The sequence below is a fragment of the Mobula birostris genome, chromosome 21, assembly GCF_030028105.1.
Source record: "Mobula birostris isolate sMobBir1 chromosome 21, sMobBir1.hap1, whole genome shotgun sequence".
Classification (NCBI taxonomy): domain Eukaryota; kingdom Metazoa; phylum Chordata; class Chondrichthyes; order Myliobatiformes; family Myliobatidae; genus Mobula; species Mobula birostris.
The window spans coordinates 48,291,876-48,312,224 of record NC_092390.1 but is presented as its reverse complement, the minus strand read 5'-3'; the positions used below and the strand labels follow the sequence as shown (position 1 = coordinate 48,312,224).

Genomic DNA, 20,349 nt, shown 5'->3' with positions numbered 1-20,349 from the left:
CGCATTTATCTTATTCTGCATTGAATAGCATCTGGTACTGGGAGTATTCAGAGATTACTACCTTGGAGGTCCTGCTCCTCAGTCTCTTCCCTAACCCCTATACTCACTGCGCAGGACCTCTTCTCCCTTTCTACCTATCTCATTGGTGTCTCTGGCTGCCCACCTACCCTCTTGAGAATCTTCTGCAGTTGCTCTGAGAGACATCCTGGACCCTAGCACCTGGGAAGCAACACACCATCCTGGTTTCTCTTTTGTAGCCAGAGAATCTGCTGTCCGTCTACCTAACTATTGAATCACATTGGTATTGCTCTGCCTGACCTTAACTCTTCCCAGCTGAGCCTCAGAGCCAGCCAAAGTGTCACTGGACTGTGCCCTGAGAGGTCATTCCCCTCCCCCCCTTCCAGCAGTGTCGTAAGGGTTATATTTGTTGTTGAGGGGAATGGCGACAGGGGAACCCTGCATTAACTGCTTACTGCCCTTACTTCTGGTGGTCCCCCAGCGACCATATGAATCCTGAACTCTGGGTAAGATCACCTCAGTAAAAGTCTCATCTGTGAGGTTTCCAGCTTCTTGGATGGTCGTGAATGCATCCAGCTCCAGTTCCTTGACCTAGTTAGTCAGGAGATGAAGCGCGAATTTATTTATTTAGCGATGCAGCATGAAGTAGATGCGAAATTGAGCCACGATGCCCCAGCAACCGCACAACCCCGATTAACCTTGACTAATCATTGGATGACTTGCAATGACCAATTAACCTACCTGGTTTGTCTTTCGACTGTGAGAGGAAACCAGAGCATCCGGGAAAAATACACGCATTCCATGGGGAGGACATACTAACTCTCGACAAGCAGCGCAGGAATAGAACTCTAAACTCTGGCATGTCTTGAGCTATAATAGCATTGTGTTACCCACTATGCTACTATGGCAGCCCTGAAATCTTTTTTGCATTATTGACTGAGGGATATCTTAAAGCTCTTATGGAAACAATAATTTTAAGAGTTTGCAAGGGATGAAATTTATGGTTCCTTCATGTTCATCTATTTTTGACTTTTTCAAGATGTTCCTGTGCACTAGTAGTATAAATAAATTCTATCATTTTAGATGGTGTTGTTTGGTTATCTTGTATTTACCCATCTGAGATTGTTGACAGAATGAAATGGCTTCATTGCCGTTTTGGAACATGACTACAGTGTTTGATTAATGTGACTCTTTGGTATATTAATGAATACATTTGTAAGGAATGTGTGACAGTAACGTACTATAATGTTAACTGATTTATTTTCTTTATTTCAATTTGCTGTGAGCATTAATCTTGGCAGAATATGTAGTAACTTCTAAGATCTGATGTCAATAGTAAAATGTCACTTCTGATTGTAGAATGAAATTGTTCTAATTAAGTGTTGTTTTCTTGTAGGGTATTTTTCCAGCTTCGTATATTCAACTCAAAGAAGCAACAGTTGAAGGCAAAGGGTGAGCTTGTGAATCCAAGTAGATGTTTAATTCCAAACAGCTGTTTGCTATTTTAGTTAATCAGCACTACATGGAAAATATTGGTTCATTTTGTCATGTGTTGAATCTACTTACTACATACTATATGAGGATGATGTTTTATGGGTGCAAGAACCAAAGTGGCTTGTGATGAGTAAGGAGATTGGAGAAGCAATGTGTCAACTAAGTCAGAATTGCAGGACTGTGTAAAAGTCTTAGGCACATGTAAAAAAAAACTAAAATGAAGATATTTTCAAAAATAATGGAATGAAGTTTCTAAATGTCAAAAAATTACTATAAAGAGCAGCAAAACAGTAAAAAAATAAATCAATGTTTTAGGTGACCATCTTTGCCTTTAAAACTGCATCAAATCTCTTAGGTACATTATCATGCAGTTTTATTAGAAAATCGGCTGGTAGGTTGTTCCAAGCGTCTTGGACAATAGTTCCTCTGCAGACTTTGACTGTCTTGGTTGCTTCTGTTTCTCCAGTTCATCCCAGATAGCCTAGGTGCTATTGAGATCAGGGCTCTGTAGAGGCGATACCATCTTAAACAATATACTTAATCAATCTAGGGTGCCTCAGACTTTGGCACAATACGGTATATGCAGTTGTCATTATTCAACAACAATAGATCAGATACAAACGGTTTTCAAAGTAGTTAGCATGTTGGTAACACATTACTTTTGGAAGATTGGGTTGTTAAACTGCAATGCATTTTGGAAGGAGAGCAGTAGTTGATTGTACTTGCTGTATTATCCTTTAGGTTCCCTGGTGATTCATATTTGTCAGACTAATTCCTGATTTAGATACTCAAGTATTAAAATAATATTAAAGCTATGGAATTTATGCAGCGTCAATTCAACAAGTTGCTGCTGAACACGCAGCATCAATTATAAAGGAATAAGTGATATTAAGTCTTACTATATTTCAGTCAAGATGCCCAAAAGAGTTTTGAGTCGTGATTGGATTAATAGGGAAAGGGTTGAGAACTGGAGGCAGGAGTTGCCTTGAAAAGGTGATGCCTTAAAAAGGTGACATCCATTATTTAGCACCCCTATCACCCAGGGCATGGATTTCAGGTACAACTTATTCCCCCCTGCCATCTGATTTCTGAATGGACTATGAACCTTTGAACATTACCTCAGTATTTTCCCTCTCTCTTTTTCCACTGCTAATTTAATTTAATTTTCACTTTTTATATATACGTACAGTAATTTATAGTTTTTATTATTATGTATTACAATGTATTTATTGCCACAAAACATCCAATTTCCTGACATATGCCAGTTAGATTATACCTGATTCTGGTTATGTTCAGAAATAACAAAGAAAATGGCAAAAATGTTATTTTGTAGATTGCTTTAACATGGAATGCTATAGAAAAGAACAGAATTGCTCTTAGTGGTGTGATATAAATTTGGCAAAAAGAATAGCAGTGTGAAGTATGGAAAATGTCAGACCAGTTTCAGGGAGTGTCTTCTTTGAAGCTGAGATCAACTGGATATTTTAAATTCTATATGTAATCATTATAATCTTTAAATTCAATTTATTTATAGGTTGTTGAAAAATGGGAAAAACCCAAATTTTGTGGGGAATTTTAGGATTTCTGTGTGTAATTTGATTTCTGCATGAAAGTAGGTGAAGCAAGATTCACTAACGATCGAAGCTATACTTAACTGAGTATGTTATCTGATAGCCCCAGTTAAACGGACGTCAGTGCAATACAGGGAAAATTAATAGTCCTCTCCTGCGCACAAAAAGATGATTATGTTTATTGAAGGTCAGTCATCATAACTACAGGGTTTTGGTACATGAATTTCTCAGGGCAATGGCACAGGCCCAAATATCTTCAGCTACTTCATCAATGACAACCCTTCTTTTTAGGCTCAAATGGATAGGGAAGTGCTGCTTATTGATGATTTTAGTGATTATTCTATTCACAGTTCTTAAGGAAATAAAGCAGCCTATTCCTGTGAGAACAACATGATATTCAGCCTGGGTGATGATTGGCAAATAGTATTTGTGCTAAGTGTGTCAGATAGATAGTCACCCACTTCTGATATCCAATGCATTTGCTAACTCCAAATTTCAGTTTTTCAATATTGCTGGGACCACCATTCCTTTAAGCAGTCAAATGAATAGGCTGAGTATCCTGAAACAGATTGCTTGATTCTTGACTCTCCAAAATCATTTTAGCAACACAAGTGTATAATGGAATTCTGCCCAGTTACCACTTGCCAGTTCAGTGATGTTCAAGAGTTAAGTATATAGTATGACTTGCAGGATTAATAAATTAGAGGAACTTTTTCTTCCAAGTGAACTCTAGAGTATAAATTGAGTTCTGAAGTACAACATTTCCGTTAAAGAATTTAACTTAATCACATTCATTTCTTTTGATCAAAGGAAATGGAAACAAATTTTTTTACAGTTTCAAAAAAACTGCAGATCATACAGTCAGGTGAAACACTGCCCAGGTGGATTGGAGGAGGATACTAGCAGGGATGAAGGCAGAACAGAGATGGCTGAAGTTTCTAGGAATAGTTCACAAGGTGCAGGATAGATATGTCCCACAGAAGTTGTTCTCAGATGGCAGGGGTAGGCAACCGTGGTTGACAAGGGAAGTTTAGGACTGCATAAAAGCCAAGGAAAGGACATACAAAGTAGCAAAAGTGAGTGGGGAGTTGGATGATTGGGAAGCTTTTAAAATCCAATAAAAGGCAAATAAAAAAAGCTTTTAAAAGGGAAATGATGATATATGAGGGCAAACTAGCCAATAATATAAAGCAGGATACTATAAGTTTTTTCTGTTATATAAAGCGTAAAAGAGGGTGAGGATTGATATTGGACCACTGGAAAATGATGTTGCTGAGGTAGTAATGAGTGACTTTGAATTTGAATTGAAATTATTACTTACATCCTTCACATTCATGAGGAGTCACCTGTGAGTCGGCTGGGGTGATATACTGCGTCCGTTGCTCCCAATGTGGTCTTCTATATATTGGCGAGACCCAACGCAGACTGGGAGATCGTTTCGCTGAACATCTATGCTCTGTCCGCCAGAGAAAGCAGTATCTCCCAGTGGCCACACATTTTAATTCCACGCTCCATTCCCATTCTGATATGTCTATCCACGGCCTCCTCTACTGTAAAGATGAAGCCACACTCAGGTTGGAGGAACAACACCTTATATTCCGTCTGGGTAGCCTCCAACCTGATGGCATGAACATTGACTTCTCAAACTTCTGCTAATGCCCTACCTCCCCCTCATACCCCATCCATTATTTATTTATATACACACATTCTTTCTCTCTTTCTCCTTTTTCTCCCTCTGCCCCTCTCACTATACCCCTTGCCCATCCTCGGGGTCCCCCCCCCCCCTTTTCTTTCTCCCTGGGCCTTCTGTCCCATGATTCTCTCATATCCCTTTTGCCAATCAACTGTCCAGTTCTTGGCTCCATCCCTCCCCCTCCTGTCTTCTCCTATCATTTTGGATCTCTCCCTCCCCCTCCCACTCTCAAATCTCTTACTATCTCTTCTTTCAGTTAGTCATGACGAAGGGTCTCGGCCCGAAACGTCGACTGTACCTCTTCCTAGAGATGCTGCCTGGTCTGCTGTGTTCACCAGCAACTTTGATGTGTGTTGCTTGAATTTCCAGATCTGCAGAATTCCTCGTGTTTGCGGTTTAAAAAATTCTTATGTTACGTCTCCATCTAAATATGCAATGTGCCATTTATAGTAATTTGTAATAACAACAGGACAGTCAATATAACATAAAAATACAATTGTATCAGCGTGAATGAATCAGTTTGATGGCCTGGTGGGAGAAGCTGTTCCAGAGCCTGTTGGTCCTGGTTTCTATGCTGCGGGACTGTTTCCCGGATGGTAGCTGAAACTGTTTGTGGTTGGAGTGGCTTGGGTCCGCAATGATCCTTCGGGCCCTTTTTGCACATTTGTCTGTATAAATGTCCTGAATAGTGGGAAGTTCACATCTACAGATGTGCTGGGCTGTCTGCACCACTCTCTGCAGAGTCCTGCAATTGAGGGAAGTACAGTTCCCATAACAGGCAGTTCTGCAGCCAGTCAGGATACTCTCAATTGTGCCCCTGTAGAAAGTTCTTAGGATTTGGGGGGGCCCATAACAAACTTCTTCAGCCATCTGAGGTGAAAGGCGCTGTTGTGCTTTTTTCACCACACAGACAGTATGTGCAGACCACGTGAGATCCTCAGTGATATGTATGCTGAGGAACTTAAAAACCGTTCGCCTTCTCAACCCCAGACCATTGATTTCAATAGGGGCTAGCCTGTCTCCATTCCCCCCTGTAGTCCACAATCAGCTCCTTTGTTTTTGTGACATTGAGGGAGAGGTTGTTTTCTTGATACCACTATATCAGGGTGATGACTTCTTCTCTGTAGGCTGCCTTGTTATTATTTGAGATTAGGCCAGTCAATGTATTGTCAGCAAATTTAATTAGCAGATTGGAGCTGTGGGTGGCAACGAAGTCATGGGTATATTGAGAGTAAAGGAGGGGGCTTAAGACACAGCCATGCGGGGCACCTGTGTTGAGGGTCAGTGGGTGGTTTGCGTTATATGTTTCTGATCGCGTCCACGATATCCCTGAAGTGGGAAAGTGAACAGCCAGAGATTGTGGTACATATTCGTACCAACGACATAGGTAGAAAAAAGGAGGAGGTCCTGAAAACAGACTATAGGGAGTTAGGAAGGAAGTTGAAAAGCAGGACCTCAAAGGTAGTAATCTCGGGATTACTGCCTGTGCCACGTGACAGTGAGTATAGGAATAGAGTGAGGTAGAGGATAAATGTGTGGCTGAGGGATTGCAGCAGGGGGCAAGGATTCAGATTTCTGGATTATTGGGACCTCTTTTGGGGCAGGCGTGACCTGTACAAAAAGGACCGGTTGCACTTGAATCCGAGGGGTCCAATATGCTGGCAGGGAGGTTTGCTAAGGATATTGGGGAGACTTTAAGCTAGAATTGCGGGGGGGGGGGGCGGGGTGGCAGGGCTGGGAACTGAACTGAAGAGACGGAGGAAGGGGCGGTTGGCGTACAAATAGAGAAAGCCTGGAGACAGTGTGAGAGGGAAGATAGGCAGATGATAGAGAAGGGATGTGTTCAGACCGATGGTTTGAGATGTGTCTATTTTAATGCAGGAAGCAACATGAACAAAGCGGATGAGCTTAGAGCGTGGATCAGTACTTGGAGCTATGATGTTGTGGCTATTACAGAGACTTGGATGGCTCGGGGCAGCAATGGATACTTAGAGTCCCAGGCTTTAGATGTTTCAGAAAGGACAGGGAGGGAAGCAAAAGAGGCAGGGGCGCGGCACTGCTGATCAGAGATAGTGTCACGGCTGCAGAAAAGGAGGAAGTCATGGAGAGATTGTCTACTGAGTCTCTGTGGGTGGAAATAAGAAACAGGAAGGGTTCAATAACTCTACTGGGTGTTTTTAATAGACCACCCAATAGTAACAGGGACATGGAGGAGCAGATAGGGAGACAGATTCTGGAAAGGTGTAATAATAACAGGGTTGTTGTGGTGGGAGATTTTAATTTCTCAAATATTGATTGGCATCTCCCTAGAGCAAGGGATTTAGATGGGGTGGAGTTTGTTAGGTGTGTTCAGGAAGATTTCCTGACACAATATGTAGATGCCAACAAGAGGAGAGGCTGTACTTGATCTGGTATTGGAAAATGAACCTGGTCAGGTGTCAGGTCTCTCAGTGGGAGAGTGATCACAATTCTATCTCCTTTACCATAGCATTGGAGAGATATAGGAATAGACAAGTTAGAAAAGCATTTAATTGGAGTAAGGGGAAATATGAAGCTATCGGGCAGGAACTTGGGAGCATAAATTGGGAGCAGATGTTCTCAGGGAAATGTATGGCAGAAATGTGGCAAATGTTGAGATATTTGTGTGGCTTTCTGCGTAGGTATATGCCAGTGAGACAGGGAAAGGATGGGAGGATACAGGAACCGTGGTGTACAAAGGCTGTTGAAAATCTAGTCAAGAAGAAAAGAAAATCTTAGGAAAGGTTAAAAAAAACTAGGTAAAGATAGAGATCTAGAAGATTATAAGGCTAGCAGGAAGGAGCTTAAGAATGAAATTAGGAGAGCCAGAAGGGGCCATGAGAAGGCCTTGGCGAGCAGGGTTAAGGAAAACCCCAAAGCATTCTACAAGTACATGAAGAGCAAGAGGATAAGATGTGAAGGAATAGGACCAGTCAAATGTGACAGTGGAAAAGTGTGTATGGAACTGGAGAAGATAGCAGAGATACTTACTGAATACTTTGCTTCAGTATTCACTATGGAAAAGGATCTTGTCAATTGTAAGGATGACTTACAGTAGATTGAATAGCTTGAGCATATAGACATTAAAGAAAGAGGATGCGCTGAAACTTTTTGAAAAGTTGGATAAGTCTCTGAGACCAGATGACATGTACCCCGGGCTACTGTGGGAGGCGAGAGAGCAGATTGCTGAGCCTCTGGCAATGATCTTTGCATCATCAATGGGGATGGGACAGGTTCTGGAAGATTGGAGAGTTGCAGATATTATTCCCTTTTTCAAGAAAGAGAATAGAGATAGCCCAGAAAATTATAGACCAGTGAGTCTTAATTCAGTGGTTGGTAAGTTGATGGAAAAGATCCTGAGAGGCAGGACTTATGAACACTTGGAGAGGCATAATATGATTAGGAATACTCAGCATGGCTTTGTCAAAGGCAGGTTGTGCCTTACGATCCTGAATGAATTTTTTGAGAATGTGACTAATGACATTGATGAAGGTAGAGCAGTAGATGTAGTGTATATGGATTTCAGTAAGGCATTTGATAAGGTACCCCATGCATGGCTTATTAAGAAAGTAAGGAGGCATGGGATCCAAGGGAATCTTGCTTTGTGGATCCAGAATTGGCTTCCTCACAGAAGACAAAGAGTGGTTGTAGACGGGTCATATTCTGCATGGAGGTCGGTGACTAATGGTGTGCTTCAGGGATCTGTTCTGGGAACCCTTCTCTTTATGAGTTTTATAAATGACCTGGATGAGGAAGTGGAGGGATGGGTTAGTAAATTTACTGATGACACAAAGGTTGGGGGTGTTGTGCACAGTGTGGAGGGCTGTTAGAGATTACAGCGGGTCATCGATAGGATGCAAAACTGGGCTGAGAAGTGACAGATGGAGTTCAACCCAGATAACTGTGAGGTGGTTCATTTTGGTAGGTCAAATATGATGGCAGAATATAGTATTAATGGTAAGACTCTTGGCAGTGAGGCGGATCAGAGGTATCTTGGGGTGAGAGTCCATTGGACACTCAAAGCTGCTGCGCAGGTTGACTCTGTGGTTAAGAAGTTATACGGTGCATTGGCCTTTATCAACTGTGGGTCTGAGTTTAAGAGCTGAGAGGTAATGTAACTGCTATATAGGACCCTAGTCAGGCCCCACTTGGAGTATTGATCACCTCACTACAGGAAGGATGTGGAAATTGTAGAAAGAGTGCAGAGGATATTTACAAGGATGTTGCCTGAGTTGCGGAGCATGCCTTATGAGAATAGGTTGAGTGAACTCAGCCTTTTCTCTTTGGAGCAGTGGAAGATGAGAGTTGACCTTATAGAGGTGTATAAGATGATGAAAGGCAGTGATCATGTGGATACTCAGAGGCTTTTTCTCAGGGCTGAAATGGCTCACGAGAGAGCACAATGTTAAGGTTCTCGGAAGTAGGTACAGAGGAGATGTCAGGGATAAGTTTTATTATGCAGAGAGTGGTGAGTGCGTGGAATAGGCTGCTGGCGACGGTGGTGGAGGCAGATAGGATATGGTCTTTTAAGATTCTTCTGGAAAGGTACATGGAGCTTAGAAAAATAGAGGGCTATGGGGAACTTGCGGTAATTTCTGAAGTAACTACATGTTCGGCACAGCATTGTGGGCTGAAGGGCCTATATTGTGCTGTAGGGTTTCTATGTTTCGTAACAAACCCTTTGGGATATAGATGCAGCACTTTTTTTGAGAAACTTATTTTTTTAATGAAAAATTGTGTGCTGGAAGCAGGGATCATAAATTGAAGAAGTTATTTATAAATTGGAATGTAATAATGCTATTCTGTATTTTATTCAAGGCAACATGAAACTGTTACACCAAATGACCTTCCACTGGTTCAGGAAGTTACTACAACCCTTCGAGAATGGTCAAGTATATGGCGGCATTTGTATGTTGTGAGTGAAATACAATGTTATTTTGTTAAAACTCTTGTGGTTAGAGTTTTTAATATTTAACATAATGCACGTTAGTTACCTACATTGGTGGTGCCATTTCATAAACATGACAATGAAGGCTACCAAAATAAATTGTAGCCTAAAAATTTTTAAAGTTGCAAATCTCTTAGTGCCTGAACAAACAAACTACAAATTGAAAAAGATCATATACAGTGGATTCTGGTTAAATGTACCATTGGTTAATTGGGGCAGCCGCTTATTTGGGACAATGCTTAAAGAACAAAAACAAATCGAGAAAATAGCCAGGATTCCCTTTGTTTATTTGGGACACCATGCTGCTTAGTTGAGTCAGGAGAAGGTCAGATATGTGCACTTGTGTGCCTGTTAGATACTACACTGTGTGTGGAGTGAACAACTGTGTGTGCTTGTGTTATTTTGGGCTGATGGATGCAGATTCAAAAGGCAGTGGTTTTTGATTTTTTTTAAATAACTAAAAATGTTTTTGAGACTCTTGCCAAAATGCCATGACAAGCTTTGACACTAGCTTTAAAAAAATGTCTACTGGACCAAATTAAAAGTCATCCATCTACCACCACTCATTGTCAGCCGGCAGAGATAACTGGAGTGCCTAAATTTACAACTACACGTGCGATACATCAGCAAGATAAACTGCGAAAAGAATCTTCATTATATGAGGGGCAACAGAGAACATCCCAAAAACAAAGGTGTGAAGGTAAAGATTCAGATGTTGAAGAGGCCCTCAATCAATGGTTTTCCATTATAACTGGACGAGGCGTATGTGTCAGTGGGTCAATGTTTAAAAAAATTAAGAGGAGTTAGCTAAGAAGCTGTGTCACGAAGATTTTAAAGCAACCTATGGTTGTCTTGTTGGAAGTAGGCTCCACATTATATTCAAGAAAGCACACAGTGCGAAAAGTAGTAATGCTGTTGTAAGCGCAGAAACATGCAAATTGACAAAACTCCCCAACTTACTTCTAAAATATTGTGCAGATGATATCTACAATGCCGATGAAACAGGCATTTTTTATCGTGCCATGCCGGGTGTTTCCCTTTGCTACAAGCATGCAACATCATCAGGTTCAAAGAAAGCAATGGATCGAATAACTGTGTGTAGTTCAAACATGTCAGGAGCTGAAGAAAAAAAATTGCGGATTGATGGGAAAAATATTAAACCTTGATCTTTTAAGGGCTAAGCATGGATAGTTTACCAATTGAGTAGTATGCTAATAAGAATGCATGGATGACTTCCAAACTTAAATGACTAATTAGTTGGGATATGGAGCTACTGTAATTCTTCTGCTTGTTGACAGTTGTGTAGCACTGTCAACAAGTAGAATGTCTGAGAAATATACAGCTGGAATTTCAACTAGCTAATTTCCTCACCCTCGGTGCAACCAGTAGATATGGGAATCATAAAAATAATTTAAAGACGTGTCGCAGATAGCTGGTGAAACAAATTCTCGAAACAAGTGAAGAAGATCTACTTCAACAGCCAAGGAAGTGAGTGCAAGGGTTAACCTTTTACAGGCAGTAGTTTGTCAGCGGTTGTTCAAAGGTTCATTTATTATCAAAACATATATCCCCATTCATCTCTGAAATCTGTTTTGTCCATATAGCTATGAAATAAAGAAAGAACATGAAAGTCCTTCGGAGAGAAATATCACCCCCCCCACCCCCGTCCAAAAAGAATGGCATCCGGATCATCAACCCTTCACCCTGCACAAAACGGAACAGGAACATCGACAACCCTTCCCCACCCCAAACAACCTCTCTCCTGCACAAAAAACTAACAGGACATCACCCTCCCCTTATACAACAAAACTGAAAAGGAATGGGCAATTAAAAAAAAACATAGACTATAAAATCCATCAGTCTGAAAAAAGTCCACAGTGATAGCAAGACAATTTACAGCAGGTTTTACTCATTGCAGTTTCAAGCAGTCAGGCTTTGAAATGCTGGAAATGGCTAGGATGAAAATGAAGCAACTTTACTACATCAATAAGTTAGGAACTATGAAGAATTTGAAGGTATCAACAATCATCTTGAATGTTACAATGAAAATGAAGATTTGGGGTTGCAATCGTTGAAAGCATTGTTTTGAAACACCAAAATGGGGAAGGTGAGGAAAGTGATGAGAGTGACACAACTGAACCTGAGCTAATGACTACACACGATGCCAGGAAATTTATTGTTGGTAATGAAATTTATTGAAGGCAAAGAAGGCAGTCCATTATCTGCATGAGGTGTCTGCGCTGAATTTGTTCATTCAAAAGAACACGCCAGTGTACACTTGACGAATTCCTCTGTCGGTAACCATTATGAGCTAATACATTTTATAGTACTGAAGTAGTATTAGTACTGTTCTAATTTGTTCTGCATTGCAATTAAATACATAATTTATTGCTGAGTTAAATAGTAGTCTGTCTCATTTATACCTTCTTAAATATTTCCATGAAACTTCAGACAATTAGGGCTGCCACTTAATTGGGTCAAAACGTACTGGCCCCAAAGTGTTCCAGTTAACCTGAAATTTGCTTTACCTTCCTGTGGTTTTTTAAAAAAATAAAATGTTTCAGTATATTTTAATGCGGAAGGAGAATATTATAATTGTTAAATTGGTTATGTTTCCTATGAATGTGGGAGAAATTTCATCCATAGAACCATAGAAACTACACAGAAACAGGCCCTTTGGCCCTTCTTGGCTGTGCCGAACCATTTCCTGCCTAGTCCCACTGACCTGCACACGGACCATATCCCTCCATACACCTCCCATCCATGTATCTGTCCAATTTATTCTTAAATGTTAAAAAAGAACCCGCATTTACCACCTCGTCTGGCAGCTCATTCCACACTCCCAGCACTCTCTGTGTGAAGAAGCCCCCCCTAATGTTCCCTTTAAACTTCTCCCCCCTCACCCTTAACCCATGTCCTCTGGTTTTTTTCTGCCCTTGCCTCAGTGGAAAAAGCCTGCTTGCATTCACTCTATCTATACCCATCATAATTTTATATACCTCTATCAAATCTCCCCTCATTCTTCTACGCTCCGGGGAATAAAGTCCTAACCTATTCAACCTTTCTGTGTAACTGAGTTTCTCAAGTCCCGGCAACATCCTTGTAAACCTTCTCTGCACTCTTTCAACCTTATTTATATCCTTCCTGTAATTTGGTGACCAAAACTGAACACAATACTCCAGATCCGGCCTCACCGATGCCTTATACAACCTCATCATAACATTCCAGCTCTTATGCTCAATACTTCGATTAATAAAGGCCAATGTACCAAAAGCTCTCTTTACGACCCTATCTACCTGTGACGACACTTTTAGGGAATTTTGTATCTGTATTCCCAGATCCCTCTGTTCCACTGCACTCCTCAGTGCCTTACCATTAACCCTGTATGTTCTACGTTGGTTTGTCCTTCCAAGGTGCAATACCTCACACTTGTCAGTATTAAACTCCATCTGCCATTTTTCAGCCCATTTTTCCAGCTGGTCCAAGTCCCTCTGCAGGCTCTGAAAATCTTCCTCACTGTCTACTACACCTCCAATCTTTGTATCATCAGCAAACTTGCTGATCCAATTTACCACATTATCATCCAGATCATTGATATAGATGACAAATAACAGTGGACCCAGCACTGATCCCTGTGGCACACCACTAGTCACAGGCCTCCACTCAGAGAAGCAATTTTCTACCACCACTCTCTGGCTTCTTCCATCGAGCCAATGTCCAATCCAATTTACCACCTCTCCATGTATACCTAGCGACTGAATTTTCCTAACTAACTTCCCATGCGGGACCTTGTCAAAGGCCTTACTGAAGTCCATGTAGACAATATCCACTGCCTTCCCTTCATCCACTTTCCTGGTAACCTCCTCGAAAAACTCCAACAGATTGGTCAAACATGACCTACCACGCACAAAGCCATGTTGACTCTCCCTAATAAGCCCCTGTCTATCCAAATGCTTGTAGATTCTGTCTCTTAGTACTCCCTCCAGTAACTTACCTACTACTGACGTTAACCTCACCGGCCTATAATTTCTCGGATTACTTTTCGATCCTTTTTTAAACAACATTAACTGAAACTTGCTTTAGTATATATACTTTTCCTGTTATCTTACAATTTTCCTTTTCATGTTATATTTTCATTGTCTTTTAATTTTTAAAATTTTTTTTCATTCCTGAGTACACTTAGCAGTCCCCGACCCAGATTTATGTGTATTGGACAATTAGCATCAAATTTTCAGAAAGTGTTCAAGATTGTCTTTCGGACCATTTGGAAAAAGAAATGTTTGTCTACATGAGTAGAAAGTTGGTTGATGCTCAAGGATTTAAGGGATTCCTTTTGAATTTTGTCTCCTACTTTTATATAAGTAAAAGCTTTGAGTTTAAAGCAGGTTCGAGGGAGTATTGGGCTAGTGCCTGATGTAGCTTGCAGTGATTACTTACGATTAGAATGCATTGCCTCATGCATGTGATTGAAACAGTTTCAGTGGCTAGGAAGTGCAAGCAAACTAAAAGGAATTTGGTAAACATTTATCAGGCTTTGGCAAGGTAATGAGAATCAGGTTTATTATCACTGACTTGTAAATCAAGAAATTTGTTGTTTGCAGCAACAACAGTGCAAAGAATTAAAAATTGCTATAAATTACAAAATAAATAGTGCAAACAGAAAGTAATAATGAAATAGTGTTCATGAGTTCTTAGATCATTCTGAAATTTGATGATGGAAGGAAAGAAGGTGTTCCTGAATTCTTAAGCGTGGGTCTTCAGACTACTGCACCTATTCCCTGATGGTAGTAGCAAAATGAGACATACCCCAGATGGTGAAGCTCCTTACTAATGGAAGCTACCACTTTGAGGGGCCACCTTGAGGCATTGCCTTTTGAAGATGTCATCAATGGTTCAAAAGGTTGTGCCTGTGATGGAATTGGCTGAACCTACAACCTCTGCAGCCTCTTGCAATCCTGTGCATTGGACTCTCCATTGGAGTTTTGAAGAATATCAGGGTTTCTTATTAAAACCTATAGAATATTGAAAAGCTTAGATAGAGAGTTTGTAGAGAAGCTGTTTCCAATAGTGGGAGAGTCTAGGACCTGAGGGCACAGCCTTAGAATAGAAGGAAGTCCCTTGAGAACGGAGATGAGGAGGAATTTCTGTAACCTGAGGGTGATGAATCTGTTGAATTCATTGCCGCTGATGACTATGGAGGCTGAGTTATGGGTATATTTAAAACAGAGGTTGATGTGTTCTTGGTTAGAAAGGGTATCAAAAGTTATGGGTAGAAGGCTGGAGAATGGTGTTGAGAGGGAAAATAAATCAGCTATGATCAAATGGTGGAGCAGACTTGATGGGCTAAATAGCCTAATTCTGCTCCTATGTCTTATAGTCTTATACAAGACTGTGATGCCACTGATCAGAATGCTCTCCATTGTGTACCTATAGAAAATTGCAAGTCTTTGATGTACTAAATCTCTTTAAGCTCCAAATGAGCTATAGCTGTTGGCGCCTTCTTCGTGATTGTATCAGAGAGTTGGGCCTAGGATAGATCTTCCAAGATGTTGACCCCTAGGAATTTGAAGCTGCTTAGACTTTGCACTGATGACCTCTCAATCAGGGCTGGTTTGTTCTCCCATCCTCCTTTTATTTGAAGTCCACAGTTAATTCCTTGATCTTGTTGATGTTGAGTGTAAGCTTGTTGTTGTGACACCACTCAACCTGCCGAAATATCTCAATCCTAAATGCTTCCTCGTCGTTATCTGAGATTTTGCCAATGACAGAGGTGTCATCTGCGAACTTATAGATGACAATTGAGCTTTGCTGATTTTCCTTGAGGAGAGGATATTACCATTCCACACTGACTGATCTCCCAATAAGGAAATCAGGGATCCAGATGCAGAGAAAGCTGTAGAGGCCCAGGTTTGGAAGCTTGCTGATTAATATTAAGGGTTGATGGTGTTGAATCCCAAGTTGTAATCTATAAACATCAGCCAGACATACAGTATGTTTTGCTATTGTAAAGCAGAGCCAGTGAGATTATGTCTGCAGCAGATCTGTTGTGGCAGTTGGCAAGTTCCAGCGGTTTCATGTCATTGCTCAGGCAAGAGTTAATTTTAGCCATAACTGACCTCTGAAAACATTTCAATACAGCTGCGAGTGCTACCTGGCGATAGTCATTGAGGCAGCTCATCCTGCTTTTCCTTGGTAGCAGAATGATTGCTGCCCTTATGACACAGGTGGGAACTTTAGACTGAAGCAATGAGAAGCTGATGTCTTTGAACACTACAACCAATTGGTTGGCACTGATTCTCAGTACCTGGCCAGTTGAACCAAATGCCTTGCAAGGGTTCACCTTTGATTTTCTGACATCGGCTTCCGGGACAGAGATTGCTAGGTTGCCAGATATTGTAGGATTCGCACAGGTGTAGTGTTATTCACCCTTTCAAAGCATTGAATAAAAGGTGGTGGAGTTCACTGTGGAGTGAAATACCACTGCCATTTATACTTTTAGATTTTGCCTGAAAGGAATGCAAACCCTGCTATAGCTGTTCTGCATGTGATTATGTCTAACTTCACACGGAATAGCCTTTTTGCTTTCACGATGGCCTTCTGTAGGCCATATCTGGACTTGTTGGATTCTGGATCATCAGTCTTGAATGCCACAGATCTAACCTTCAGCAGACTACAAATCTTCAGGTTCATCCAGAGCTTCTGTTTTGGGAAAACTCTGTTCTTAAAGACAGACACACACATCTACGTAGACCTTCAAAGGTTCATTTTAATGTCAAAAGTATGCATGTCAAATACAACTCTGATATTTGTCTTCTCCAGATAACCATGAAATACAGAAAGACCATGGGAGTTGATGAAAGAAAATACATCAACTCCCCCTTGCACGAGAAAGGAAAGAAACAAAACTCGTAGACCTCAAAATCTCCCACTTCCTCTCCTTCAGAAAAAAACAGTGACAATAGTGTTAAATTACTCTCCGCTCTCCTGCAGAAAAAACCAATGATGATAATAATCCCTGACCCCCTTACTCGCAGAAAAAAAAGCGACAATAGCAATCCCCAGCCCCTTCACTCGCGAGGAAAAAAACAGCAAAAATAACAATCCCCAACCCTCTCACTCGCAGAAAAAAAGTGATAATAACAATCCCTGACCCCCTCACCTGCAGTAAAAAAACAATAACAGTAGCATCAAACCCCCCCAACCCCCATCACAAAAAATTAACAGACCACCCACCCACTAATCAGCCACAAGAAAGAAAACACCATAAAACTGAAGGAAACCAATATAAAGTACAGTTCAATAATCACATAAATCTCAGTATCGGAAACATGTTTTCGTCTACCTACGACGAGAGTGGCCACTAAAAACTCAGTCCTTCATTAAAGAGTGATCGCCGACCTGGGTCTGAACCATTTCGGCTTCTGACCTTTGTTGGTGGCCTTCATAGGGAGCCATCGCTCACCTCTCTACGTTCAACTTGGTGCTTCAATCTTCCATCTAACTTTGAGATGGAGTTGTTCATGACTTTGTCCCTCATCTCTGGTCTTTTACATGCCAGCTTAGGTTCTTGGTCCTTTCTGCCGCCCCGTCTCTGATCCCCATGAGTCAGCTCACTGGACACAACAGAGCGCTGGATCCTTTGATCGAGTTCCAAACTATGCGTCACCAGCTCCAACAGCTTCTGTAACACAAGCAAGACAAAAATAACAAGCAGAAGGCAAAGAAAAAGTGAAATAATTGGAGAGATTTCCTATCTGGAAGATGTCACTTGAGGAATCGTTGGTCGCTGGTGCTATCTTGATCTTGATGAAGTTGGCGATGGCTGCACCCTTTTTTCTCCAAGCAGACCTTTGGTCATTGCAGCCAAAAAGTTCTATTCAAAAGGTTCAAAGGAACATTTAAACAAGCCTGCTGCATTTTGGAAACAAATCCTGTGGACTGATGAAGTTAAAATAGAACTTCTTGGCTGCAATGAGCAAAGGTATGTTTGGAGAAAAAAGGGTGCAGAATTTAATGAAAAGAACCCCTCTACAACTGTTAAGCACGGGGGTGAATGGATCATGCTTTGGGCTTGTGTTGCAGCCAGTAGCACGGGGAAAATTTACTGGTAGAGGGAAGAGTGAATTCAATTAAATACCAGCAAATTCTGGAAGCAAACATCACACCGTCTGTAAAAAAGCCAATGATGAAAAGAGGATGGCTTCTACAACAGGATAATGAACCTAAACACACCTCAAAATCCACAATGGACTACCTCAAGGGGTGCAAGCTGAAGGTTTTGCCATAGCCTTCACAGTCCCCTGACCTAAACATCACCGAGAATCTGTGGATAGACCTCAAAAGAGCAGTGCATGCAAGACGGCCCAAGAATCTCTCAGAACTAGAAGCCTTTTGCAAGGAAGAATGGGCGAAAATCCCCCAAACAAGAATTGAAAGACTCTTAGCTGGCTACAAAAAGCGTTTACAAGCTGTGATACTTGCCAAAGGGAAGCAGCTCTTAAGTGCTGCCATGCAGGGTGCCCAAACTTTTGCTTTGGACCCTTTTCCTTTTTTGTTATTTTGAAACTGTAAAAGATGGAAATAAAAAAGTTTTTTTGCTTAAAGTATTAAAGAAATGTGTCATCTTTAACTTTATGCCTTTTGGAAATCAGTTCATCTTTTACTCGCTTAGCTATTCGCAGTAACAGAAATTTTGACCAGGGTGCCCAAACTTTTGCATGCCACTGTATTGCAGTCAAGTACTGGTAGGTGGGGAAGTACCTTATGAAAGGGGCCCAGTCAGCAAATGATGAAGGTAGATTGAGTGGGCAAAATATAACTAACTGAATATGATGTAGGGAAGTATGAGGTTAGCAACTTTGCAAGAAACAGTAGAAAATTAGAATGTTATAGTTGCAGTCTCTCATAATCTCCACTAACGCATTTTCAGTGTCAATCTGTTCTTTTCCTTCCTTTCTTCTATTTGGTTGATTATATATAGAATTGCATAATAATTCCGCAAATGTTTTATAATTGCAGCCAAATAGATTCGATCGTTGGAGAAAAAAGATTGTTGGAGGAGCTCAGCAGATTGAGCTGCCTTTGTGGAAGGAGAGAGGAATTATTGATGTGTCTGTTTTTCATTCTTCCTTATCGTTCCTGAATAAACAGTAAATTGGGAAGATAAAGCAGTTGACTTTATTTGGAGCAAGGTCACCATTATCACTGTATCATATTATCATTTGGCTATTCGCACCTCAGCAACTACGATTAATCTATTTAAACATCAGCATTCGAAACCTAATTTAAATGTTTCATTTTCATCAATTTGTGCTCAATTCTGTGTTGCATTTAAATCTAATTGTACGTATCAGTAATGTTTGATGTCCCCTTTTTCCCTCTTTGCCTTTTAATTGTGACCAACACTTTGCTAAATCTGCTAAATATTCTCATAAAATATTGGTTTTCTTTCTGTAGGTATACTGGCTTCAATTCTGTTCAGGTGCAGGCCCATCCATCTTGAACACCTTTATAGTTCCTGCTGCAGGACTGGTCCCAATGTAAACTCTGTCCTGTACTGTCCAGTCATGCATTAACTTGCTATATCCTTCCATTTCTTTGCTAACTAGCATCTGACACTGGAAGTAATCCTTCTTAACATCCTCTTTGGCTGCCAAACTGTTTTTTGCTTCTATTTTAGGTATTGATGTGGATCATGATGGTCTTTCCCCTTCACTCAGAATGTCTTGCACCAGCTTCGTAATGGCCTACCTATGAAGCTTTTCAACTTCCACTCAGCTCAAAGCACAACCATGTGTAACTTAAGTGCAAATGTAATCATGCCGTTCAGTTTTGAGATATTACTTGGTAATATTGAATGAAATTAGGTGTAGTCTATCAAAGTTAATTGTTTCTTGTATCTAATTTCCTCTTTAAATTTATCTTGCTTTAGAGTAATAATCAAGAGATGTTCAGCCGAGTTAGGAACATGATGTATGATCTTATTGAATGGCGATCACAGATACTTTCTGGAACACTCCCGCAAGATGAGCTGAAGGAACTGAAGCAGAAAGTCACTGCCAAAATAGATTATGGCAACAGGTATATCTAGATCAATTAACATTTTCTAACAGGTAGAGAAATTGGTCATAATATTCCTAATGCAATATTAGAAATGCTAAATACAAATGATTGAAGCCCTATAAATTTTATTATATTAATATTTTAATTGGAGCAGTGTTTTGCTGGTCGTTTGCTTCTGTGGGGCCAGATTATATGTATTTGTGCCCATTTTTTATTTTTCTCTATTTTCCATACATTGTTTGCTAATTCTAGATCAGCGGTCCCCAACCACCGGGCCGCGGACCGGTACCGGGCCGCAGAGCATGCGCTACTGGGCCGCGAGGAAATGATATGATTTGGCGATATGAGTCAGCGACACCTTTCCTCATTCCCTGTCATGCATTGTTGAGCCATTACCCGCGCGTCATCCATTTCAGCGCGGGAAGGAGATCAACTCAAGCTTGCAAATGACGGCGGGCTGAAAAGTATGTTTGACATAACATCTCTGCCAGCATTCTGGATCAAAGTCAAGGCTCAATATCCTGAGATAGCCATGGAAGCACCGA

General features: G+C 40.9%; 1 protein-coding gene across 2 annotated transcripts in view; it reads left to right on the top strand.

Annotated features, from left to right (window-relative positions):
• Positions 1-20,349, top strand: part of dock1 (dedicator of cytokinesis 1) — a 555,786-nt gene that overhangs the window by 75,027 nt on the left and 460,410 nt on the right. For both annotated transcript variants that reach the window (XM_072239408.1, XM_072239407.1), the window contains exons 4-6: positions 1,415-1,470; positions 9,613-9,709; positions 19,674-19,822. In XM_072239408.1, coding sequence (XP_072095509.1) covers positions 1,415-1,470; positions 9,613-9,709; positions 19,674-19,822 — 302 coding nt within the window. The remainder of the gene's footprint in view (positions 1-1,414; positions 1,471-9,612; positions 9,710-19,673; positions 19,823-20,349) is intronic.